The sequence below is a fragment of the Lissotriton helveticus genome, chromosome 9 (assembly GCF_964261635.1).
Source record: "Lissotriton helveticus chromosome 9, aLisHel1.1, whole genome shotgun sequence".
NCBI classification, from domain to species: domain Eukaryota; kingdom Metazoa; phylum Chordata; class Amphibia; order Caudata; family Salamandridae; genus Lissotriton; species Lissotriton helveticus.
Window position 1 is genome coordinate 1,191,076,911 of NC_136070.1, and position 24,347 is coordinate 1,191,101,257.

General features: G+C 41.9%; 1 protein-coding gene across 1 annotated transcript in view; it reads left to right on the top strand.

Moving 5' to 3' along the window:
* LOC144782335 (contactin-4-like) overlaps positions 1 to 24,347 on the top strand; it is a 964,244-nt gene that overhangs the window by 701,091 nt on the left and 238,806 nt on the right. The window contains exon 8 of the mRNA XM_078661655.1: positions 1,372 to 1,575. Coding sequence (XP_078517781.1) covers positions 1,372 to 1,575 — 204 coding nt within the window. The remainder of the gene's footprint in view (positions 1 to 1,371; positions 1,576 to 24,347) is intronic.

Sequence of the window (24,347 nt, forward strand, 5' to 3'; positions counted from 1 at the left end):
TGTCTTTGCATGCACATTCAAATTTCTGAAACACACACTTCAGGATAGACACAAGTGGTAGAATCATTTGATGGTGATAGTCATAATCCTTGTAGTCCTACCAGAACTTCGGGTTGCGTATTTCCTTTCTACGTATAGGAAAATTTGCTTATTTTGAGCTGTCATTTTTATTGTGTCTTTTATTGTTGAGTTTTAATTCCAAAACCTCTCTTATTGTGGCTGTAATTAATATTATAGAAATTATCCATTTCTTAAGAACAAACGTGTCCAAGAGAAAACCTTTGCTATCCCCAGAAATGCCTCTATTTTATGAAACAAAGAGTCCACATTTTACATTAAGTTGTAGATTAGTGACATACATGGTCCAGTACACAGGAGAGCTGCCATCCAAAGAACACAGTAAATTTACAGAAGAGGATTTGTTTTAGACAAGCATCTGTTCCCCTGGAGAGAGCAATCATCAGGCGAGTATTCGCATGTAGGGGATGTCCCAGGAAGTATTCAATTCTCATCAAAAAGTCTATACTATGAAACATTTTAATCCCTGGTAGCAGCTCCAATCCCAGAACTGTCTCCATCCAACCAAAAGTCTCTTTTCAAAGGATCCTCTTCATCGCCAGGACGGTTTCTATCCCCAGGACCATTTCTATCACCCACAATGTCTATTTCCATAGGACTGGCTCACACCCGAGGAGCATCTCCATTCACAGAAGATTATCCATCCCCAACAGAGTCTTGATCCTGAATAGAGAATTTACCTTGAGAAACATTTCCATCTGTTAAAATGTCTCCATGACCAATAACATCTTGATCAAAAAGCATTGTCAGCCCCAGTAGAATTGCCACCCCAGAGGGCTCTGCATCTACAGGGGGGTTTGTAGCCCCAGTAGCGTTTGCATCCCCAGCACTGTGTCCATCCCGAGGAGTGTTCCATCACCAGGAGATTCAGTAATGGTCCCTTCTCCCTGATCCTATCCTTCACAGTAAAGTTTCTATTACAAGAAAGGCTACTGTTCCCAGGAGCTTATCCATTCCCACAAGAGCTTGTATCATCGGGAGAGTGTGCAATCCCACAAAAGGTTCCATCACAACAAACGTTTTGAGCCACTGCTCATAATCCACCTTGAAACGTGCATGCAGCGAAAGGGTTTGGATCCTCTTTTTTGTCCCCAAGTGATATTCAACCTCTAGGAGAGCTTGCATCCCCAGAATAATGAACATGTTCAGGACAGGTCACACCCCAAGGAACATTTTCAGCCCCTGAATTGGTTTCAGACCCTGTATAGTTTCCACGCAAAGAAAAGTTTTGATTTTGAGATTACTTATGGCAAGCAATGTGAGCTAACCATAACTCTGCCTTTTTCATTGCAGAACTGACCTACGCCTGGATCTTTAATGAATACCCACCATTTGTGCAGCAGGACAATCGTCGATTTGTCTCACAAGAAACTGGAAATTTATATATTGCAAAAGTGGAACGGTCAGATGTGGGCAACTACACCTGTTTGGTGACAAATACTGTAACTGACACCAGAGTCCTGGGTCCCCCCACTCCTCTAATACTGAAGCACGATGGTGAGTTCTGGAACCAGAAGTCTTCTGTATGTAATAGTGAGTGAGTGAGTGAGTGAGTGAGTGAGTGAGTGAGTGAGTGAGTGAGTGAGTGAGTGAGTGGAAAGGAAAAGTAAAGAAATCCACGTGCAGCTTGGGTGTTATTTTTCACCTCTGAAGGTTCATTCAATGTCCCTGATTAAATAAATGTGGAAATTGCGTCTTCTGAATCCGTTTTACAGAACATGAAGAAGGTAGATTGCAGAAATATGTGTTCTAACCGAAACGCAGGAGATAAGAATGTTGCTTGAGATCAATGACTTGGCCAATAATCAGGATTCAAAGTGTTATCTGTGTTTGTATGGATCATCAGCCTAGAAGAGTTTGAGCTACTGGGAGGTTCAACGAGTGGCCCACGGCACAGAGAAGGACCAACCCCATCTCTTGACTTTTCCTAAACTTACAGTCAAGTAGAACTTAATGCAGACAGAGGAAGAAAGAGCCCAGCAGAAACTTTGCTGCATAAGTCAAGTCAAGAAAACTTTATTCGGTTGTTTGCGATGACAACCATAAAAGCGTGTTACATTATATATATGTTAGCTCATATTATCATTAAAAAAGAGTCAATTAAAAAAAGAATGACATAATGAGAAAAATACTCACAACAGTTGCAGGCATATTAAAGATTCACATTAGTAAATAAGAATATTCAAAAAGCTTAAAATATAACTTTTCAATTAATCGATACTATTATCCTTCCATACTATTCCTAAATTTCATTGCATGTTTTAAAAAGCTACACACGTACAGGGTATAACCACATCTTAGCAACTGAAGAAAATAAAGTGCTGGTCTAAATTGAGAAAAGTTAATTTTTTTAAACAAGGTTTTAAGTATAGCTTCCTCGGTATATTATAATAGGGACAAAAAAATAAAAAGTGTGCCAGATCTTGCGGAGACTTATCGTCGCAGCCGCATGCCGGCAACCCTTGTCCACGATGAGAACCTTTGGGCACAGCCAGAAGTAAATGAAATAAATCCAGCCTGAACCTTGTCAATAAAAAGCGGTCATAACTAGACATTGGCCATGTTAGGTACGGTTCCATGAACTGGGATGTTTTTATTAATACATGATTTCGTACACTATCTTTCCTCAATTCACCAGTCTCCCTATCTAAGTATCTGGACGAGATAAAAGCCTTTTTCACCAGAATAACGTCTTGTTTAGTAATGGATTCAGGAGCTGAAAAAAGTTCAGGTCTTCCTAAATCAGTAAAACAATTACTCAGATACTTTATCCAGGGAACCTTCATCCTATTTTCCCAGGTAAGTGCTTCTCTCAATATGAGCTGAGTAAGTGGTATGTTAACATTTAGCCAACAATTTAACCAACATATTAATGGATTTACTGCCATTTTATCGCATAAAAAAGGAGTACCCAGTTCTTCATGTACAGAAAAATTTGCCGTTCCCCTGGGAACTCTTAGTAACTGCTTTAAGAAGTTGTTTTCAACTATCTCTAGGGCTCCCAGAGGGACGTAACCCCATATCTCACTACCATAGCATGCAATAGTAACACTCTTGGCCTGGTAAAGTTGGAGTAATGCAGCAACTGGACTATTTCCCATTTTTCTTGCGAAGTCAAATATTGCCGCATTTGCCCTGATTACCTCTCCCTTTTTTTTTTGTGTTACGGGTCCCCAGTTCAATTGACAGTCGAACAGGACTCCAAGGTAGGAGAATGTATTTGTTACAGGGATTGGTACTAAGGGGTCGATTAGGATCGCGGACGGACTTGCGTCCGTCCGCGACCCCAGAGCAGGAGGGAACCTCCGCATGGCATGCGGAGTTCCCTCCTGTGCAATTAGGATGTGACCGCAAGGGTTGCGGTCACATCCTCTATTTTTAACATTGCGGCGGGTGGAGCTTCAAGCTGCACCCGCCGCAATGTTAAAAATGCACGCATTGCATTTGCATGCAGTAAGAGGCAGGCACCGCGCGGTGCCTGCCGCTTTCTGCATGCAAATGCAGGGGGGTACCATAGGTACCCCCCATGTGCACCCCCCACACCCCCTTCACCTAGGGGGCCCGCAACGGGCCCCCGCAGTGAAGTTCCGTATGTTTTTCCACGGCGGAAAACCCGCCGCGGAAAAGCATACTTTACAGGCCATCCTAATATGGTGGACGGTGTCTGACAGACACCATCACCATATTAGAGCTTTTCCGCCGCGGTTGTAAGCCAGCCGCGGCGGAAAAGCTGCGGACGGAAACCAGGACCCACCAGCCATCCTAATGTGGCGGCGGGTCTTTGGTCAGTCCGCTGAGGTTTTTCCGCATCCTCTGGGCCGGCGGTGCCTTCCGCCGGCCCGAGGATGCGAAAAAACCGCGATCCTAATGACCCCCTAAGTGTGGAAGGAGTCTAGTAAAATTTAAAGACCATTGGCAGTTCTAGATAAAAGGACTGCGTCATCCGCATAAAGCAGGACCGGCAGTCCCTTTCGGCCAATGTACGGATAGTCTGTGTTTGTACTTAAAAGGTGCTCTTCCAATTCATTTATATATAGGTTAAAAAGGAACGGGGCCAGAATGCATCCTTGACGAACTCCCCGGTACACTCCAAAATCTTTTGTCACATTTAGGTCTTGTGTGTACCTTACATTTGCTTTCGTGTCGGAGTGCATATCCTCCAACAAGTTGATCAAGTTCCGCTCCACACCCATTTTCGCCATGGCGTCCCATAGCCTTCCTCGGCTTACACAATCGAAGGCCAAAGAAAGATCCATGAACGCCATGTGAATTGTTCCTTGTCGGGCCTTAGTATACTTCCCTATGATTAAATATAAATTCAAGCATTGGGTAATCGTGGAATGACCGGGCCTAAATCCATATTGGATTGGGGATATTATATTGTTTTCATCTGACCATGTGACCAGTCTATTTAAAATAACTCCCCCCACTACTTTGGCAACAGAGTTAATTAACGATATAGGCCTATAGCAGAGGGGGCTATTACGGTCTCCTTTTTTAAACACAGGCACGATGGTGGATACTCCCCATGACTTTGGGCATCCGCAAGTCACAGCGCATTAAGTACGGCTGTCAGAACTGGTGCCCAGAGTGTTATACGGGACTTAAAAAGATCCGGTGGAAGACTATCCGGTCCTGGGGCCTTGTTGTTTGACAGCCCTTCGATTCCCTTTGCAACCTCATTAATTGTGAATAGCAGCAAATTTTCTTTAGAATCAACTAAAAGGTGTTCTGCCTGCAACTCATTGTTTTTAAAAATAGAACTGAAATGATTGACCCATTCTTCCTCTAGGATATTAGTACCCATAGCGGAGTTTCTAGATTGGTCAAATAAGGGTTTGTTTATAATATCCCAAAACTTAGAGCTGTTTTTCAGTGTTTCTGGATCTAACAAGGACTCCCAAACGCATTTCTTTACCGCTCTCTTACGATTAGCGATGGACTTTTTGTACATAAATCGCTTATCCTTAATAAGCACCGGATCTCTGGGTTTTGTTTTCAGTGCTTTCTTGAGCTCACGGCTAGCCTTGGAACAGTCTTTATCAAACCACTTTGGGTTACTATTTGGATTTGCTTTCCCTTTGACTGGGACCGTTAACAGCGATTCTACTTTTATAGCAACCTCCTTAAAAGATGCTAAAATTTGTTGCGGTGCTGATACAGGTGATATACATACTGAGAATTCAGTGCTACATATATTATTAATAGAATTGTACAAGTTTTCATGGTCCACCAATGACCATTTTAAGCGACACTTTCCGTTTATACATTTTGTGGAACCACGATCCACACGTGGATTTCGTTTTTCAAATATTTTCCCACCCAATTTAATGCATATAGGGTTATGGTCGCTATAAATGCTCATTTGAATGCAGTAGTCCTGGACAACGTTAACAAGGTCTGCAGACAATAAAATGTGGTCTATATATGATCCTGTTGCATGACCTTTATATGTGGGAATTGGGAAAAGAGTTCGATCCGATACTGTGGACATTGCTGTAATAAGGTTATTTTCATTCATTAGCGCATTTAGTTCTGTTCCACGCCGCGAATGGTCAAAATGAAAACCTTCCAGGCTGTTACAACCCAGTTGGCCAACAGTAGTCTCACCAGGTTTCCCACATGGATGTGTGTTAAAATCACCTGCAATTATTATTTGGCGAGGCAGAAAACCATCATTTTCCCTTAGAAATTCACATAAAGGCTGTATGTTACAGTCACCGGCCTGATTCACTGCATTATAGAAATTAATCAGTGTGAGCTTTGTTTTACCCCTCTTTAGCTCTAAAACCTGGATGTTTCTATTTCCAGAGTAATGTTCGACTTTGAGACATGTAAGAGCCAAGTTAACATATATTGCCAACCCTCCTTTTGCTCTGCCACTAGCTGAGGGAACTGCTGGGATAAAGAAACTTTGATAACTCTCAATGTGTATATTTTTATCCACCAGCCATGTTTCTTGGAGACATATTACCGCATATTCTTTGATAAAAGTTAACCAACCATTATCACTGGATTTGTCATAGAGCCCAGCTATGTTCCAAGATATTAAACTGTCATTACATGATTGTGGTGGATATAAAATTATATCTACATTTTCACGTTCGTCTAGGATAGGGGGCGTTGGGCCTATACTACAGCCTACTCGTACTTCTACAGGGTTATATATAGTAGGAGATAAGATAGAGGCAGTATTTGTTACAATATATGAACTTATTGGTCCTTCTATCTGAGCCGAAGAACCCATCATCTCGACGCTAAATCCTTGCAATACAGGTACTTGGACGTCATTTCCTACTCCTGCATCACGATACTTACGATCATTAAGGGCAAGAGTAAGAGGTGTATCGAGTAGTCATTCCACCCCATCCAGCCCTCCCTGACCATAGAAGGCATCAAACCTATTTGAAGTAGGGATGTTAAACTTGTTGTTAAAATGGATAGGGTATTGTTGTTCTTGTTGATGTATCAGTTGTGGACAATCCCATCTATCTGAATTATACTCCCAATTATCAGTTTGGGCACCATGGCCCCGGGCATTTGTTGTTCTCGGCCACACTGACCTAGTGTAGATATAGGTCGACTTGGGGTATGTCATACTACGCTGATTTTTACCAAAAAATTCTAAAGTGAGTGGAACGATGGTACCTCTCCTGCGCTGCGGGGGAAGAATGTTTGATAGAATATTTCGTAATACAGCGGAGTTTGTAAAATTTAAAACTATACAGTCACCTTTAAATTTTTGGGGATTTTGTCCTATCCAAGGTACCCTTCTGGCTGATTTAAGATCTCCTGCTAGCTGTTGTTTCACCCAAGGGGCCAACTGCATATTACCAGACAGCCAATGCAGGGCCTTACTTGTCAGAGCTGTGGGGAGTTCTAATTGACCTGTTGCTAATGGAGGGACATTTGCCAGTACCAGCACTAATGGTGATGCATCTTCTATAAATTGTAATGTATCATCTTCTGTACCTACTGTGGTCGGTACTGAAGGGTTTGGGGGCTGATCCTCACTTCTCAATGGTTGATTAAGCACTGTTACTGGGGTCTGTTCAGTGGGGTTGGCCTGTATTTTATTTGTGCCTCCCTCCGTTTCTATCGCAATCAGCTCTTTTGTAGAATCGACTAGATTTGTGACTTTTATTGATATATTTGTCACCTCTTCCGCTATCTTTTTCTGATCCGTACCTAGTTTATTTACGTCAGCAGACAGCTTGTCTAGTTTAGCCACTACTGGTTTAATAAGTACTTTAAATTTATAGTCAATCATGTCGGCTATCCTGGATAGAAACTCTTCATCCACATTTTGCTTCACAACTTCATCACCTTTCCCCCTATTTTTATCCTTAGTTTTCAGTGGCGACACAGCCCTCTTCCTCCCAGAATGAGGACCACCCCGGTGTGTTTGTGGTTTTCTGCACTTTCTAAAAGCCCGTGTCACCGGCACAAGAGCAGGGGGGTCTACATCTACAGTATTCACCTGTGCACCCTCCTGCACAGGAAAATCTTGTTCTATATCGTCTATCTGGGATTCGGTATCATTATCCTGGGCTTTGTCTTGTTCCAATTCTATGAGGGCGCTCTGGTTAGGTGTCCCGCTATCATATATCTCTATATCTGGGATTTCGTTTCCCACATCCTGGGATGGTATGTCTACCCACGGTGAATTTAAAGGTGGGCTCAGGGGGGAAAGATTAGGGGATTGACTTAAGCCTAATGATTGTCTCCTTACATTGTTAATTTTAGATACAACTTGTACCATGTAATTGTCCATAGTATTTCCCCTAGCAACTGGAATCTTTTTAGGCATCCTTAGTTATTATAGTAATAATGCTAAGGTTTACCCGTGTAAGAGCGTTTTGCGATATACAAGCCACAAAATAACTATAAAAGTGAATCAAAAATAAGAGTATAATCAAGAAAAAATAGTCTTACTGCAGCCACTTTAGTCGTATACAGCATGGACAGTATAACGTGCCCGGACCAGTCACAGCCTGTCTCGGACTGTCTAAGACTGTCCGCCCTTTGTCCGGGCTTCGTCCGGGTGTCGTCCCGCTCGCGTCCCGCTTCGCGGAAACCACTGACCAATTAAATACCCCACTGCTAATGAGGGGGCGTGGCCACTGCGGGAAGAGGCTACAGCTGATTTCAAAGCCTCGCAGTCCCGCAGCGGTGATGCAGCTGGCAATAGCACTCTGGGAAAGCGAGTGCGGCGCTACAAACGTCCTTCCTTCTCCCCAGCGACAGCAAAGCCTGTAGGACTCCCAGTCCTCATGGATAGCAGCAACAAAGTTTAGAGAGGTTGGGTCAGTGAGTGGCACCCGCGAAGCGGGTGCTGCGAAAAGTTATCGGCTCGTTAATCAGGGGGGCGTGGCCGCTGCGGGAAGAGGCTACAGCTGATTTCAAAGCCTCGCAGTCCCGCAGCGGTGATGCAGCTGGCAATAGCACTCTGGGAAAGCGAGTGCGGCGCTACAAACGTCCTTCCTTCTCCCCAGCGACGGCAAAGCCTGTAGGACTCCCAGTCCTCATGGATAGCAGCAACAAAGTTTAGAAAGGTTGGGTCAGTGAGTGGCACCATAAGGATTTCAGTCTATGGTTAGAGCCAACCCGGTGGCAGTTGCCAGAGGTCTTGAATATCATTACACAGTGAATTAGTGCTTAGGGTCAGCCCAAGTGTGTAGTCAGTGAAGTTTGTGAGTCCACTGTGGTGAAACTATAGTAACACTACAAACATCTCTAATGTTACTTAATCAGAACAGATCTCATTTAACTGGATTTGTGGTGTGGTAGTTACCCAACACTAGTAAATAATAAGTGGGTAAGTATGTTAACATTTTCTCTACCATTTTCACTGCAGTGACACAAGTTTAACACCATTGTGTAGCATACGAGTGATACAATACAGGGAAGAAAATGCTTATTATGGATGTAGGAACTTTTTATCATGCAGGTGAAAATTTGCAGAATTCCTGAGTAATGGCCTACCTACAGCTTGTAGGGCGGCCCACTTTTTCTTTGTCTAGACGCTTGCCTACTTTTCTTTAGCGAGTCATACCGAAAATTGTAAACCATGAACATGTTGTATGCGAGTGTGTACCTTTTGTTGTTTTTTCGTACTTGTACTCCGAGACATTGTTGTGCTGACAACTTGCAAAAGTTTTGTACAAAAGTATACACCTTGCTTAGCCTTTCCTCCAGTATCACTAAACAAAAATCACACTTATGTACAAAATAGTAGCACCCAAACCCCACTCTCAAGGGCCTTCATAACCTTTGTGTAATTTTTTAGATTTTTGCAAGAATAAAATCCCAACTTCACACACCCGTAAAAAAATACTTTGGAAAAGCAGGACTTGTAGGTGCAGCAACAGCTGCTTGCAAGCCTCTGAGCAATTAATGAGAAAACATGTCTGGCACTGACAAGAGTTGAAGAAGAACAAAAAAACTGAAATCCAAATATTACACCCAGCAATAACTGAGCATGAAACAAGATTCGAGAGGGAGAAGAGACATTATCAATAAACAGAGGGAATATAACTAAAAGTACAACAGAATGTAAACTGAGGTAGAACTATTACAGCACAACTAGCAAGAAAGCTAGAGGATAAAAAGCTAAGATAAAACCTAAAGGGATTGCAGAGTAAATATTAAAGACACTGAACACCGCCAAAGAGATAGCCGCCACCCCCCTTTGTACCATTGACAACCACAGTAAGCCACTCCTATCCCCTTCTTTGTCCTGACACTCCTCTGTATTGTCCCTTCTGTACATATCTTCATTGCATTATATTTGTACCCTATAACGTACAACCACACATACATATATACATAAGCATTAACATTAAACTAACTTTTAATGAAACAAGAGGTCCTCAGATAAGAAATTTCAGACAATCTGGCGAGAACAAGAATGGGTTCCGGTGGGTTTTCCTAGCAATCCAGCTGTGCAGTTCCCATAAACCTGGAAAGAGGAAACCGATTTGCCACACTTGCAACTGCGATTGCTTGGGGCTAAAAACCAGTGAGAAGCCCTAGAGCCACCGTCACCAGTTTCATGAAAGGCACAGGCCCCTCTAAAAAGAGGTCAGAAGCAAACACTGCAATAATGCAGTTTCAACATAAAGAATATGGCTCCTCCGACACAGTTACTTTGTTCTGGGAACAGACACACAGGTAGGTACCACAAGAAAACAGTGCAAAGAGCTTCTGGAACAGAGGTCACACAGCACCATTAATACCCACCAGATGCTTCTCAAGGTGGTGGAGAGATTCTCAACATTGCTTTATGTATGGCCTCTGTACACCGCGGGAATCTTGGAAGTACAATTCATCTCGAGAGCTGGCGCTTCTGGATGCACACTTTCAGCATCTGGAAAGTTGACGTGATATGGGTCCAGCACCATCGTCACCAACAACTTGGTGCAATGTGTTTCGGGACTTGTATATTTTGTTTGCACGGTCACCGCAGCTGGCAGGTTGGAAGTTTCAGATTGCATTTTTAGGTCTTCCACCAGAACAGAAGAGTGCATTGTAGGAGTAAATGACAACTAACATTGATAAGTTTCTCAGGAGAAACTCGCTTGACTTTCCCTCAGTGAACAGTATACAGCATTGAGGAGTGATGTGATCCCAGTAAATAACGCTGGCGAGGCAGCTCCGTGCTGTAGAATGGACTTATTAAATTTGCAACAGTCAACTAATGTGGAAAGGCACCAAATAAGCAGATGATTCTCAGGTTTTACAGATGGAAGAAACCAAGATCACAGACATGGCTGACTGGATTGGAAAATGGGCTGTGCCCAAGGAGAGACATTAGAGGTTGTTGTCCCCAAGAATTTTAGCTCTGTGAAAATTGCTACAATTTTTCCAATTTTTTAAAATCTATTTGTTGCTAGTAGACCAGGAATTAAGATGGTGCTAAAGTGGATAATTTTGTATCCAGTCTTAGTGAAGTGTCATCAGTTTAAATAAAAAAGGCAAGTTAATCTGGATGATCTAATAACCTCTGCCAAGGGACAAATGCAGAGAATGAGTCTAATGGTGCGTAGAGCTGAACCCTGTGGGACACAACGATGGATCAATATTGCGAAGCTTGACAAACGAGACAGGAATGGCCTGGGGAACGTCCAGCGTGATGGAGACACCAGCTGAACTTCGAGCCCTGTATCTCCTTGAGAGAGTGAAGTCAATCCAATAGTATGCCAGGTCCCATGATGCCAACCAGAGCTATCATTGAGTGCGCCCCAATGGTCAGTGAGGAGGAAGTAATGAACACAGAGAATTTCTTAGTCACTATGGAAGCGAGATAGAATGTCAGCGAAAAGTGACCAACATTACTCTTCCATTGCTCTTTTGGTTCTCTCATATTGAAGAGATGCTTCTAAGTTTCATTGAATGAGAAAGGTCAAGGAAGCGTTTCCCAAGCAGGGTAAGATAATAGCAGATTAGCGTCTGTTAGGTTTATGGGCAGAGACTTTTATAACAGAACATTGGTCGACCTCTTCAGTAAGTGAGGGAAAGTCCCTGCTCTTCTTCGCTCCCTGCATTATATCCATTGTTTTAATGTGGTTTTTTTTAATACCCATGCCTCTGTCTGTGTGCATTTAATTTCCCCGGTCACACTCCCTCTTTCTGAGATTTTTTATTTGCAGGGGGGGAGTAGAAACATGGCCATGGCTGATGGAGGTAGTCTAGGGATGTGCAAAATTTGTGTAATATGCTTTCATATAATTATGCACAAGTTTGGGAAAGTAATGTGAAATTGCTCATAATTATGCAAAATGCGAATCCATCGTTTAGCGCTACATTTCTGTACAAAATGCGTCCTTGCATCAATTTTTCATCTGAGGAAGCATTTTGCACTAAAACAATAGTGAAGAGAACACAAACACAGGAACAAAACTGAAAAAAACAGTCTAACAATAACCCTGAGACCCAAGTCCCAAGAAGTCAGTGCATTAGCTAATGATGCGCTTTACAACTGTTGGATGTAGCTTAACGGCTAGAGTGGCTGACTTTGAAGCTGGGGAATCAGGGTTGAGTTTGGTGGGATGCTCAAACATCCTGTGATTCTGGGCAAATCACTTAGGGGCAGATTTACAAGCCCTTTGCACCACTTTTGTGTCATTTTTCCCATGTTAAAAGTGACGCAAAAGTGGAGCAAGGGGCTTGTAAATAAGCCCCTTAATCTCCCCGTCTCTAAAAAAAGAAAAATCAATTAATGTGCCCATCTGTAATGCAACTGGTGCTCATGTTACTCGGGTAGAGTTCGCGCTATATAAAACTGCAAAACAATAAAAAAAAAATTACCCATTACAGCATAATATATTTTTTTACTGATATGTCAAGGACGAATCAAACCGAACTGCCCTTCCACCCAATAATGCTTTTAAAATAAAATAAAATATAAAGAAAGAAACTGGGCATGCATTCAGTGTAATAAAAAAAACCTTTCTATTAAATATCAGATGCAAGCGATATTTTTTTTCTAGTTTACTTTTTTTCTGAGACTGTCAAGCGTCTTAACAGTGCTCAGACTTAAAGAGGTTAACAATGTTTAAAAGCAGCTGAATTTATGTATTCCCAGAGCTCGGCGGTGTTTAAGCGCCTGCTTTTCCTCCCGTGCAAACAAATAAAATTGATGCATTAGCAAGCACTGTGAAGCAGTCTCTGTGCTCGAGGCTGATTGGAGGCCTCTCGCGTGCATCCTGCTCCGTGTCTTTCATGTGTGTCGTGCACACAGTGGGATGCTAGCTGTCGCCTCACGAGCATGACTTGTATTGTATTGTTTTATGACAATAGAGATGCACTCTGCATGTTCATAGCGGCCCAGCAGGTGGCACACAGCATCATAGAAAAACCTATAACCATAAACAAACACAAGCAAGACTCCAGCTGCAGCACAATAAAATGTTCTCTTCGTGCTGATGCTCAAATAGCTGGTACATTTGCATACATTTTTTTCAAAATTGGATAAGTAGTTTAGTCCAGTTTTTAGGGTTGGATTTTGACAGCACAGGTGACAAACAGACCTCTTGTTTACAATAGACCTAGAGTTAGGGTGACCAGAATTTTAAAGCAAAAAAAAACAAGCATTTACAATGCAATGGTTTCGCCTTTGGAAAAGTTAGAGCTATTGGCATTGTTAATGACAAAATTTGTATTTATGAGTTGGTTTTGAAAACAGATAAATAAATGGCATTGTCATTACATTTACAATAGTTTATAGCGATATGCACTCCTTTTTTTAACACTTTAACTGTTTTCAACAAATTATTTTAACAAATTATTCAGGTGCTAACCCATGTCTTGACTAGCTCCTAGTCAAGTTGGTACAAATGAAAAATATCCACAGAAGCCTGTGGTATGGGAAGCACTATGCACTCGTTCACAATAACGTGATTAGTTCTTCGTGATTTTCATCATATGTTCAATTCAGCATAAACTTTACAAATAAAACCGCCTCTATTTCATCAAAGGTTCAAAAGATTCAAAAATGAATACATTCACAGTCTTTTTTGTTCAAAAATGAAAGCTTTAACCCATTCAAACATAAAAGCTTTTGAAACAATAAAGGTGTCTCTTTCCTTGAGAGATATTTTTATTCTTCTTGTTCGACAATGAATACGATCGTGTGTTCTTCAAACAACTCTCCAAGCGTTAACAAATAATGCCATGTCCCAATGCATTTCGGTATGCACCTTCGTCAGGGGAATGCACTATAAATAACAAAAATCTTTTTCATATATACATTCAATGCATGTATCATTAGCAATCATATGTACAATAGTTTCATAATTTTTACATTTAAGTGTCAACCAGAGAATCCCCTCATGTGATTTGAAAATCTGATGTGTATTCAAAAGTCATGCTCACCAAAGTTCACCTATCACCATCTAAATTAAATAAATCAAACTGAACCAGACCGATAATAGACCATGCAGCCCAAAATCACCAACGCCTCGTGCTCACTAAGATGCAGACCTCACCAGAAGTGACAACATCGTGTATGTCGCCTACATATAAACTCATACCTGATCGAATGAAAAGTATGTCAAAACTGATCCTATAAAGAGTTGTCAACCATCAAGGTCCGTACTATTCTTTTGCTAAAAAACAAAAATAAATAAATAATCCCTTAATGTTTTGTGTATATGACTATTTTCCTCCTTATACCGGTACTAACCAATACTTACTTGGTCACGAAGACCCCAACTTTAAATCACTGCGACACTTTTTTAACTATCTCAGGCTGTGTTTCAATCACATCAACTTCGTGATCTGTAAAACATTCAAGGAGAATACTCCTTAGTATCCAAACGCCTTACGTTATTAAGTAGCCTCTCACTAATGCGCTTTTGCCAGCATCTTACCTCGCTCTGTGTCCAACCGCTCCGCGCTATTCTGTTAGTTAGTGTCTCCTGCCATTAACTCGAAACAACGAACCCTGTACACAGACGCCAGAAAAGTGGCGTCTGACGTCATGTCGCTGTAAACATAAAAAACGGACTCCCAGCTTCAACAACCTCATCCAACATGGCCCCCGTGTCTATTTTAAAGCGCGATCCACCTATTTCAATAGAAAAACCTAACTAACCACATACTATTACAAAAAAAAAAAGACAAGAACACGTGCTCTCACTACCAATGCTAATAATTACGAAAATAATAATTACAAAAATCATAATAATAATTATTAAAATACTCATAACAAAAAACCGTGAAGTTTTGTGAGTGTGAATATGAATACCATCTAAATCACATGTGCAACCAGGAATATTCAATACAACTACATATTTACAAATTACAAAAAACACATCATTTCTATCTTGTCATTGAGCCCATAGGGTGTCAGCGTCCTGAGGGACTTAATCCAGTATGTTTCTCTTTGTGCCAACAATCTGTTTGTGTCAACATGTGGTTGTTCCACCAATCTTTCTAGTACTGTGAATTTCAATTGCGGTATTGAATGACCCTTCTCCTGCCAATGTACAGCCAAACATGATTTCATATTTTTGGTACGTATCATACTTTTATGTTCGGTCATCCGAACCTTCACCTTCCTACTGGTTCGTCCCACATAGACCAAACCACATGGGCATTTGATTGCATATATGAGAATACTCGAATTACAATCTGAAGTGTGTCTCAGAGTAATGTTTTTTCCGGTTTGAGGGTGAGAGAAAGAATTACCTACCAATACATTCCCACAATGCCCACAATTCAGACATTTCCTCATGCCTCTCTGGCCTACATCTGAGTCTCCAAATCTCCGATCTTTGAGAAATTCCTTAATATTCCTGGATCTTGAATGTGCAAATAGAGGTTTGTCTAGAAATACCTGTTTAAAATCAGGTTCTTGCTCAATTATTTCCCACCGTTTCTTTACACATTTTTTTATTGCCGCTGTGGCTGTGGAAAATTTTAACACATAAACTTCCCTCTTATTTGTACTCCTCACTCTTTTTTCCAGCATATTAGATCTGGGCATAGATTTAGCTCTAATCTCAGCTTGTTCAAGGATGTTATCTGGATACCCCCTTGTCTGATACTCTGTGCGCATTTTAGTGATAGTCTCAAACCCTTGCTCTTCATTTGAACAGATCCTTCTTGCCCTAATGAATTGTGACAGTGGTAAGTGTCTTTTCAGTGTTTCTGGATGAAAGCTACCAAAATGCAGAGCATTATTTCTGTCCGTTGGCTTCTTGAATACACTTGTCACTAATGTATTCCCCTCTCTTTTAATCATGATGTCAAGATAGTTAATTTGTTCCAAACTAATAGTATGAGTGAATTTGATGAAGTCATGGCTGTTATTCAATTCATACAATTGTGCTTTAAGTTTGTCTACTGGACCCTTCCATACAACTAGTATATCATCAATATACCTAAGGTATAATGCTAGATGCTGTTGCCAATTTTCATTCTGAAGTATATGCTCATCTTCGAATTTGGACATGAACATGTTGGCATATGTGGGTGCCCCGGTAAACCCCATTGAGGTACCCGTCTTTTGTAAAAAGAAACAGTTCTGCCATTCAAAGTACCCATGATATAAACAAAATTGTAGTAGTTCAAGCAAAAAGATGTTATGCCCCTCCTCATAGTTATGTCTCAACAACATCCACTCTGCTGCCTCCAAACCTTCCATATGTGGGATTGAGGTGTACAAGGCTGAAACATCAACCGTGCACAACCACACTTCCTCATCGTCTGCAATAGGCACACTTTGTAATTTTCGCAGACAATCTGTTGTGTCTTGCACAAAAGTCGACCATTGTTGCACCAAGGGTTGCATGAAATGGTCTAAATATCTCCCCACTGGTTCATGTAATGACCCACATCCCGACACAATGGGTCCACCATTTCGACCCATTGTGTCGGGATGTGGGTCATTACATGAACCAGTGGGGAGATATTTAGACCATTTCATGCAACCCTTGGTGCAACAATGGTCGACTTTTGTGCAAGACACAACAGATTGTCTGCGAAAATTACAAAGTGTGCCTATTGCAGACGATGAGGAAGTGTGGTTGTGCACGGTTGATGTTTCAGCCTTGTACACCTCAATCCCACATATGGAAGGTTTGGAGGCAGCAGAGTGGATGTTGTTGAGACATAACTATGAGGAGGGGCATAACATCTTTTTGCTTGAACTACTACAATTTTGTTTATATCATGGGTACTTTGAATGGCAGAACTGTTTCTTTTTACAAAAGACGGGTACCTCAATGGGGTTTACCGGGGCACCCACATATGCCAACATGTTCATGTCCAAATTCGAAGATGAGCATATACTTCAGAATGAAAATTGGCAACAGCATCTAGCATTATACCTTAGGTATATTGATGATATACTAGTTGTATGGAAGGGTCCAGTAGACAAACTTAAAGCACAATTGTATGAATTGAATAACAGCCATGACTTCATCAAATTCACTCATACTATTAGTTTGGAACAAATTAACTATCTTGACATCATGATTAAAAGAGAGGGGAATACATTAGTGACAAGTGTATTCAAGAAGCCAACGGACAGAAATAATGCTCTGCATTTTGGTAGCTTTCATCCAGAAACACTGAAAAGACACTTACCACTGTCACAATTCATTAGGGCAAGAAGGATCTGTTCAAATGAAGAGCAAGGGTTTGAGACTATCACTAAAATGCGCACAGAGTATCAGACAAGGGGGTATCCAGATAACATCCTTGAACAAGCTGAGATTAGAGCTAAATCTATGCCCAGATCTAATATGCTGGAAAAAAGAGTGAGGAGTACAAATAAGAGGGAAGTTTATGTGTTAAAATTTTCCACAGCCACAGCGGCAATAAAAAAATGTGTAAAGAAACGGTGGGAAATAATTGAGCAAGAACCTGATTTTAAACAGGTATTTCTAGACAAACCTCTATTTGCACATTCAAGATCCAGGAATATTAAGGAATTTCTCAAAGATCGGAGATTTGGAGACTCAGATGTAGGCCAGAGAGGCATGAGGAAATGTCTGAATTGTGGGCATTGTGGGAATGTATTGGTAGGTAATTCTTTCTCTCACCCTCAAACCGGAAAAAACATTACTCTGAGACACACTTCAGATTGTAATTCGAGTATTCTCATATATGCAATCAAATGCCCATGTGGTTTGGTCTATGTGGGACGAACCAGTAGGAAGGTGAAGGTTCGGATGACCGAACATAAAAGTATGATACGTACCAAAAATATGAAATCATGGTTGGCTGTACATTGGCAGGAGAAGGGTCATTCAATACCGCAATTGAAATTCACAGTACTAGAAAGATTGGTGGAACAACCACATGTTGACACAAACAGATTGTTGGCACAAAGAGAAACATACTGGATTAAGTCCCTCAGGACGCTGACACCCTATGGGCTCAATGACAAGATAGAAATGATGTGTTTTTTGTAATTTGTAAATATGTAGTTGTATTGAATATTCCTGGTTGCACATGTGATTTAGATGGTATTCATATTCACACTCACAAAACTTCACGGTTTTTTTGTTATGAGTATTTTAATAATTATTATTATGATTTTTGTAATTATTATTTTCGTAATTATTAGCATTGGTAGTGAGAGCACGTGTTCTTGTCTTTTTTTTTGTAATAGTATGTGGTTAGTTAGGTTTTTCTATTGAAATAGGTGGATCGCGCTTTAAAATAGACACGGGGGCCATGTTGGATGAGGTTGTTGAAGCTGGGAGTCCGTTTTTTATGTTTACAGCGACATGACGTCAGACGCCACTTTTCTGGCGTCTGTGTACAGGGTTCGTTGTTTCGAGTTAATGGCAGGAGACACTAACTAACAGAATAGCGCGGAGCGGTTGGACACAGAGCGAGGTAAGATGCTGGCAAAAGCGCATTAGTGAGAGGCTACTTAATAACGTAAGGCGTTTGGATACTAAGGAGTATTCTCCTTGAATGTTTTACAGATCACGAAGTTGATGTGATTGAAACACAGCCTGAGATAGTTAAAAAAGTGTCGCAGTGATTTAAAGTTGGGGTCTTCGTGACCAAGTAAGTATTGGTTAGTACCGGTATAAGGAGGAAAATAGTCATATACACAAAACATTAAGGGATTATTTATTTATTTTTGTTTTTTAGCAAAAGAATAGTACGGACCTTGATGGTTGACAACTCTTTATAGGATCAGTTTTGACATACTTTTCATTCGATCAGGTATGAGTTTATATGTAGGCGACATACACGATGTTGTCACTTCTGGTGAGGTCTGCATCTTAGTGAGCACGAGGCGTTGGTGATTTTGGGCTGCATGGTCTATTATCGGTCTGGTTCAGTTTGATTTATTTAATTTAGATGGTGATAGGTGAACTTTGGTGAGCATGACTTTTGAATACACATCAGATTTTCAAATCACATGAGGGGATTCTCTGGTTGACACTTAAATGTAAAAATTATGAAACTATTGTACATATGATTGCTAATGATACATGCATTGAATGTATATATGAAAAAGATTTTTGTTATTTATAGTGCATTCCCCTGACGAAGGTGCATACCGAAATGCATTGGGACATGGCATTATTTGTTAACGCTTGGAGAGTTGTTTGAAGAACACACGATCGTATTCATTGTCGAACAAGAAGAATAAAAATATCTCTCAAGGAAAGAGACACCTTTATTGTTTCAAAAGCTTTTATGTTTGAATGGGTTAAAGCTTTCATTTTTGAACAAAAAAGACTGTGAATATTGTCATTACATTGCCATTAGCTTAATCCCCCACACACACAGAGCCCTCCCCCCACCTAAGTGTACAATTTAGCTCATTAGGATACTGGTGGATGGAACATGGCCAGGTCAAAACAATCTGCGTTTTCCCTGCTCTGAAGTTAGAGCAATTAAGCAATACTTCAATTATTTCCTTCTGCTCCAAAGAGCAGGCAAGCAGCTTTTACTCGGGCAAAGGAGAAAAAGCTCATGAATGGTGCATTATTGTAAGCTTTCCAAACAGCACTGTTTTAGTCCCACGTGATTTAATTTTATTGTCGGTTGCCTGCCAGCTGCTGCCAAGGTTCAAAGTTGGTGAGCCACAAAAACACAGGGAAGCTCTGTTAGCGCTCAGCAAAGCAATGCTTCCTGAAGGTATTTTATTCACTAGCCACACAAGAGACATTACAAAATCACCAGGTAACCATACAATAAAGCTCAACCAAAACATAAATGGCAAGACGTTTTCTCACATTCGAAACACAAAAAAATGAAATAAAACATGGAAATTTTACAGGGCAGTAAGCGTGTGGCAAATGGAGTAAAATCAAGTTACATCTCCCACCCAAAAATAACAATAGTAAGCCCAATTCAAGAAAGCTACACTGTTCTGGTGGATGATCACTTCTGTCAGCAGGTTACATACATGTGCTAACATTGACTGCTTGATGTCCGATAATAAATCGTAGTCCATGGTTAGAAGTAAGAAAGATGTGGTAAAACACCACAAAGTTGACATACAAGTCCCTTCTTTGTATTCACACATAATGGACATCCTGTGATGATCAAGATGTCTCAGTGTCAGTCGATAGCAGTGGACTTTCAGAGTCCTGCTTCTCTGGTGTAAAGAGGTGCACCTAGATGGTCCTGGAAAGTCGGAAACTCCCAAAAACATGACCCATTTTCGTGTGAGTGACAGCAAGGAGTTGGTTTAAAATGAATGAAGGTATTGACACCGAGGATTTTCTTTTTAGGAAGAGTGATCACCACTGATCTGTGAGACTAGATAGATATTTGCACATCAGTATTCCTGCACATTTGTCAGAATACTGCAGTGTCCATATAAATGTTATCACATTAACGTTGCTCATACACTGATGCACTGAATAGATGCCTGACAGAAATACCCGTGATATTGTTGTAATGAAAATATCTAAAACTTAGCTCCAATTTCCTTTATAAGCAGTGTGGTTGCTACACACATTGTAAGAGTGTTTATTGCCGACCTTTGGGAGCAGCCCATCCCGGGTCTCCTCCGTGGGAGCAGGCCAGAGGAGCCGGGCGTCCCTGCAGTCTGTGCTCCCCTGGGAGGCTGGCGCTGAAGCCGGCAGCATCCATTCTCAGACAGACAGGCAGTCCATGGCAGCGGGGATTGGCATTCCAGCACCAGCCCGGGCGGGGGTTGGGTGAGGGGCGAGCATTGCTCAAACTCCCGTGACACGGTGGGCAAACTCCATCACTACCAGGTACCGCTATTCTTTTCTAAAAACAATGTGTCCTTTGCCCACTTTCAGCTCCACAGAGGATGGATGCATGCACAACACCAATGTATGTCCCCGCTAACTTCCATGAAAAAGTTCCCATGCCCATCACAGTTTGTGGGGAATCTCCGCCATCTGAACCCTGCCCTCCCTCAATTTAATCCCTGTCGGGTCATTATCTCCAGTCACTCCTTGGTGGACATGATGGGGGGCCCTGTGCTATCTTTTGGTCTCCGGCACCTCCCCGCTCCATTATTAGATCACAGTTGCATTTATGACGGGGGTTGTGTGTGTGGTTTCATCTCCTGTCCAGTCCCGCCGTACAGACGGATCTCTGCTCCCCTCGATATGTGTGCGGTGGGTCTCAGAACAGCACTTATTCTAAACGATTCCCCACACACGACTCCTGTGGCTAGAGTCCAGACCCCTCTTACCTGCTCTCTTCCGGGGGTGTCCAGCCGGCCTGCCACGAGAGCCCTGGCTCTCCCCTCGCGGCGGTCTCCAGGTCCCTGGGCAGGGGGGGGGGGGGAAGAGTCTTCACTGTGCCTGCAGAGGGTGGGCGCTGCTGCCCGCCCGTCTGGGCTCCATGCACGGGCGAGCCGCGTCCTACAAACAGCGGCTGAAAGTGAAAGAATACAGACCCCTGGAGTAGAAAGTCCCTGGTGTCCCCGAGGCTATCGAAGCCCCGCCTCCTCCATCTGCACGCTGCCCTCCCGTCGATTTTGCTGCTGATGCGTATATTGGGCGCCGTACATGTAAGGGGGCTGTCACTTCATGTGGTAAAATATCCCCCCCCCTCCTCTTGGCCCAGCGAGTGAGCACAACTGCCAATAATCACTCGAAATCACTCGAGCACTGCCAGGACGAACACACGGAAAGAGCCTTCGAAAGAAACAAGCAGCTCCTCAAAGACACGGACAGCGGGAGGGGGGGCGGGAACAAACACACGGACAGCGGGAGGGGGGGCGGGAACAAACACACGGACAGCGGGAGGGGGGCAGGATACAACGATGCGGGACCGGGACGTGGGGGTCTTCAGAGGGGGCCGGGAGCGGCAACACTACGTCCATCCCGGCAACAGAGATGTTAGGAATGACGAAAAAAACATCCCTGTAAAAAAAAAAAATTTAAAATGCCCACCGCCGCATGACGTTGTCAGAAGGGGCAGGATGAGTAACATGTCAGGTCCCGGGCCGTGCTGTGATTGGCTGACGTCACGGGGGTTTCCCGGCCGGCAGCCAATCACAGCGCGGCCCGGGAATGACGTCACGGGGGTGTCCCGGGCCGGCAGCCAATCGCAGCGCGGCCCGGGACAAAGGGGCGGGGCTTAAAAAAAGCACCAGAAATGCCCCCGAATCGCGTTTTCGAGAGAAAGCGCGATTGACAGCCTCTGTCTCCCAATGGCTAGTCTCCATTTATGGAGCTAGCCAATTGGAAACAGAGGCGGTCCGAACCTCACTACTGAAAACAAAAGATTTCGATCTGGGAGGGGCTTTGCCCCTCGCCAGGTCGAAACCTAAAAAAGGGGATATTTCACGAAAATAGTAGAAGGACTACATTTTTACTTCAACCAAGCGCACAGAATGACCCCGCTAATCACCATCACATTAAAGAAAAGACAGTAAGAGCATACATGAAATGCAATTTTTAAAACCAGTAAAAAAAAAAAAAAAGATACTGCGCTTAAGGTCTACATCGAGATGTAAAAACATGTATGAACATTCAATAAATAAAAAAAGGAAGCGGTTCCGAAAAGAGATGCAAATGTTAGGCAAAAAGGAAAAATATATTGAAAACAAGTTGCCAAAAGTTACCTGTTGGAAGACAAAGGAAATGAAAATCAATCAAAAAGCCCAAGTTGTCGCTGGTGGTCCCAGCAATGCCTTGACACCTCAAATGTCCGACCGACAACTCCACGCAATCACACTGAAGCCGGTCCTGGGGTCAAGCAAAAGTTGCCACAATTGTCTACCACGAGGTCTGTATCTGTGCAGAGAGTCACGAGGATCTATAATCAATGCTTGAGCCATAAGTGAACACTGACCATGGTGTGGCAAAAATCAGAGCTGACAAGAGGCCAAACAGAGGGCAGATGGCAAAAATGTTGGGCAGATTGAAAGTAGTGCTTAATCCTGTTTGAGATTTTTTTACTGTAATTTAGGTTCTTCTTTCGACTCCTTAAAATAAGCACATTTTAAAATCACTGACACATAGACGATGCATTTGTAAGATAGATAAACAATTCGGATTGTTAGTGATCCATACTTGAATAACCAAACTTTTTAACACTGCAGTATGCATGACTTTATACTTATTTCCAGTGGTTGGTGGTGATTGCAAGCCTTATTACAGCAGGGTGGATTTGATTTGAACTGTGCTCGGATGCTTGTTGCCTGCAGACACACAATGTAAACATGAAACTTAAGGATGTAAAAGAACCCCTCTCCTCTGCCACACAGCTGGCATTAATTATATTAGTAATGGTCAAAAATAATGATAATGACTCGCACATAAATCCAGAGTCCTTGTCAGCTCTCGTGCCAACCAATGTCTATAAACTAGAATCTGATCTTTCCTTAATTACTACCAATGCAAGCCAATTAACAGAGAAGCAATCACATGGTGTTAGATATCTTGAATAATAGCTTGTAAAGCATACTCCAATAGAATATACTGTTATGCCAATTAAAACACCCCTGGAAGGAACTATAATTAGCAAATCAGATATTCAGACAACCAGGTTACCTATGCTTGGGGAGAAGGGAAAGCAAAGCCTATATATATATATATATATATATATATATATATATATATATATATATATATATATATATATATATATATATATATATATATATATATATATATATATATATATATATATATATATATATATATATATATATATATATATATATATATATATATATATATATATATATATATCCCTCAAGGGTGCTCCATACAGGAGCTGCCTTCCACCTAAACTTGGGAACTACCCAGAGTTCTCGCCTTCTTTTTTGCATAATTTATGCATCACTCTATGCCTGCAAGGGAATTGTTTTGATATATATATATATATATATATATATATATATATATATATATATCTATATATATCCATCAAACAGGTAAGCCCCAACGGAGTAAAGTCACCAGAAGTAAATAGCACTCATGATTTATTCACAACTTGCCAGCAAGCGATAAACAGGTACTGTCTTCAATCAAAGTCTCTTTAAGCCATACGCGTTTCAGGATTACCGAAATCCCTTCTTCAGTGGGTTTATGCAGCAGAGGGTAGAAAGCACTGTTTCTTTGCGCACATTCATAATGTTCCAATTACCTGCCACAGTGGGCGTGGTCATTCGCAAGGCCATCTGGGCATTGTAGTGCGGCAAAATCTTTCCCTCGTGGGGCGGCTTGCAATTCCTTCGTGTTGTGCTCAAATTAATTAATCCAAGTGGGTGGACGCACTGTCCCGAATACAGCATGCCCCGCTTTGCAGAAGTGAACGTGTGTCTACAAGGCAGCACCAACCTGCAATGG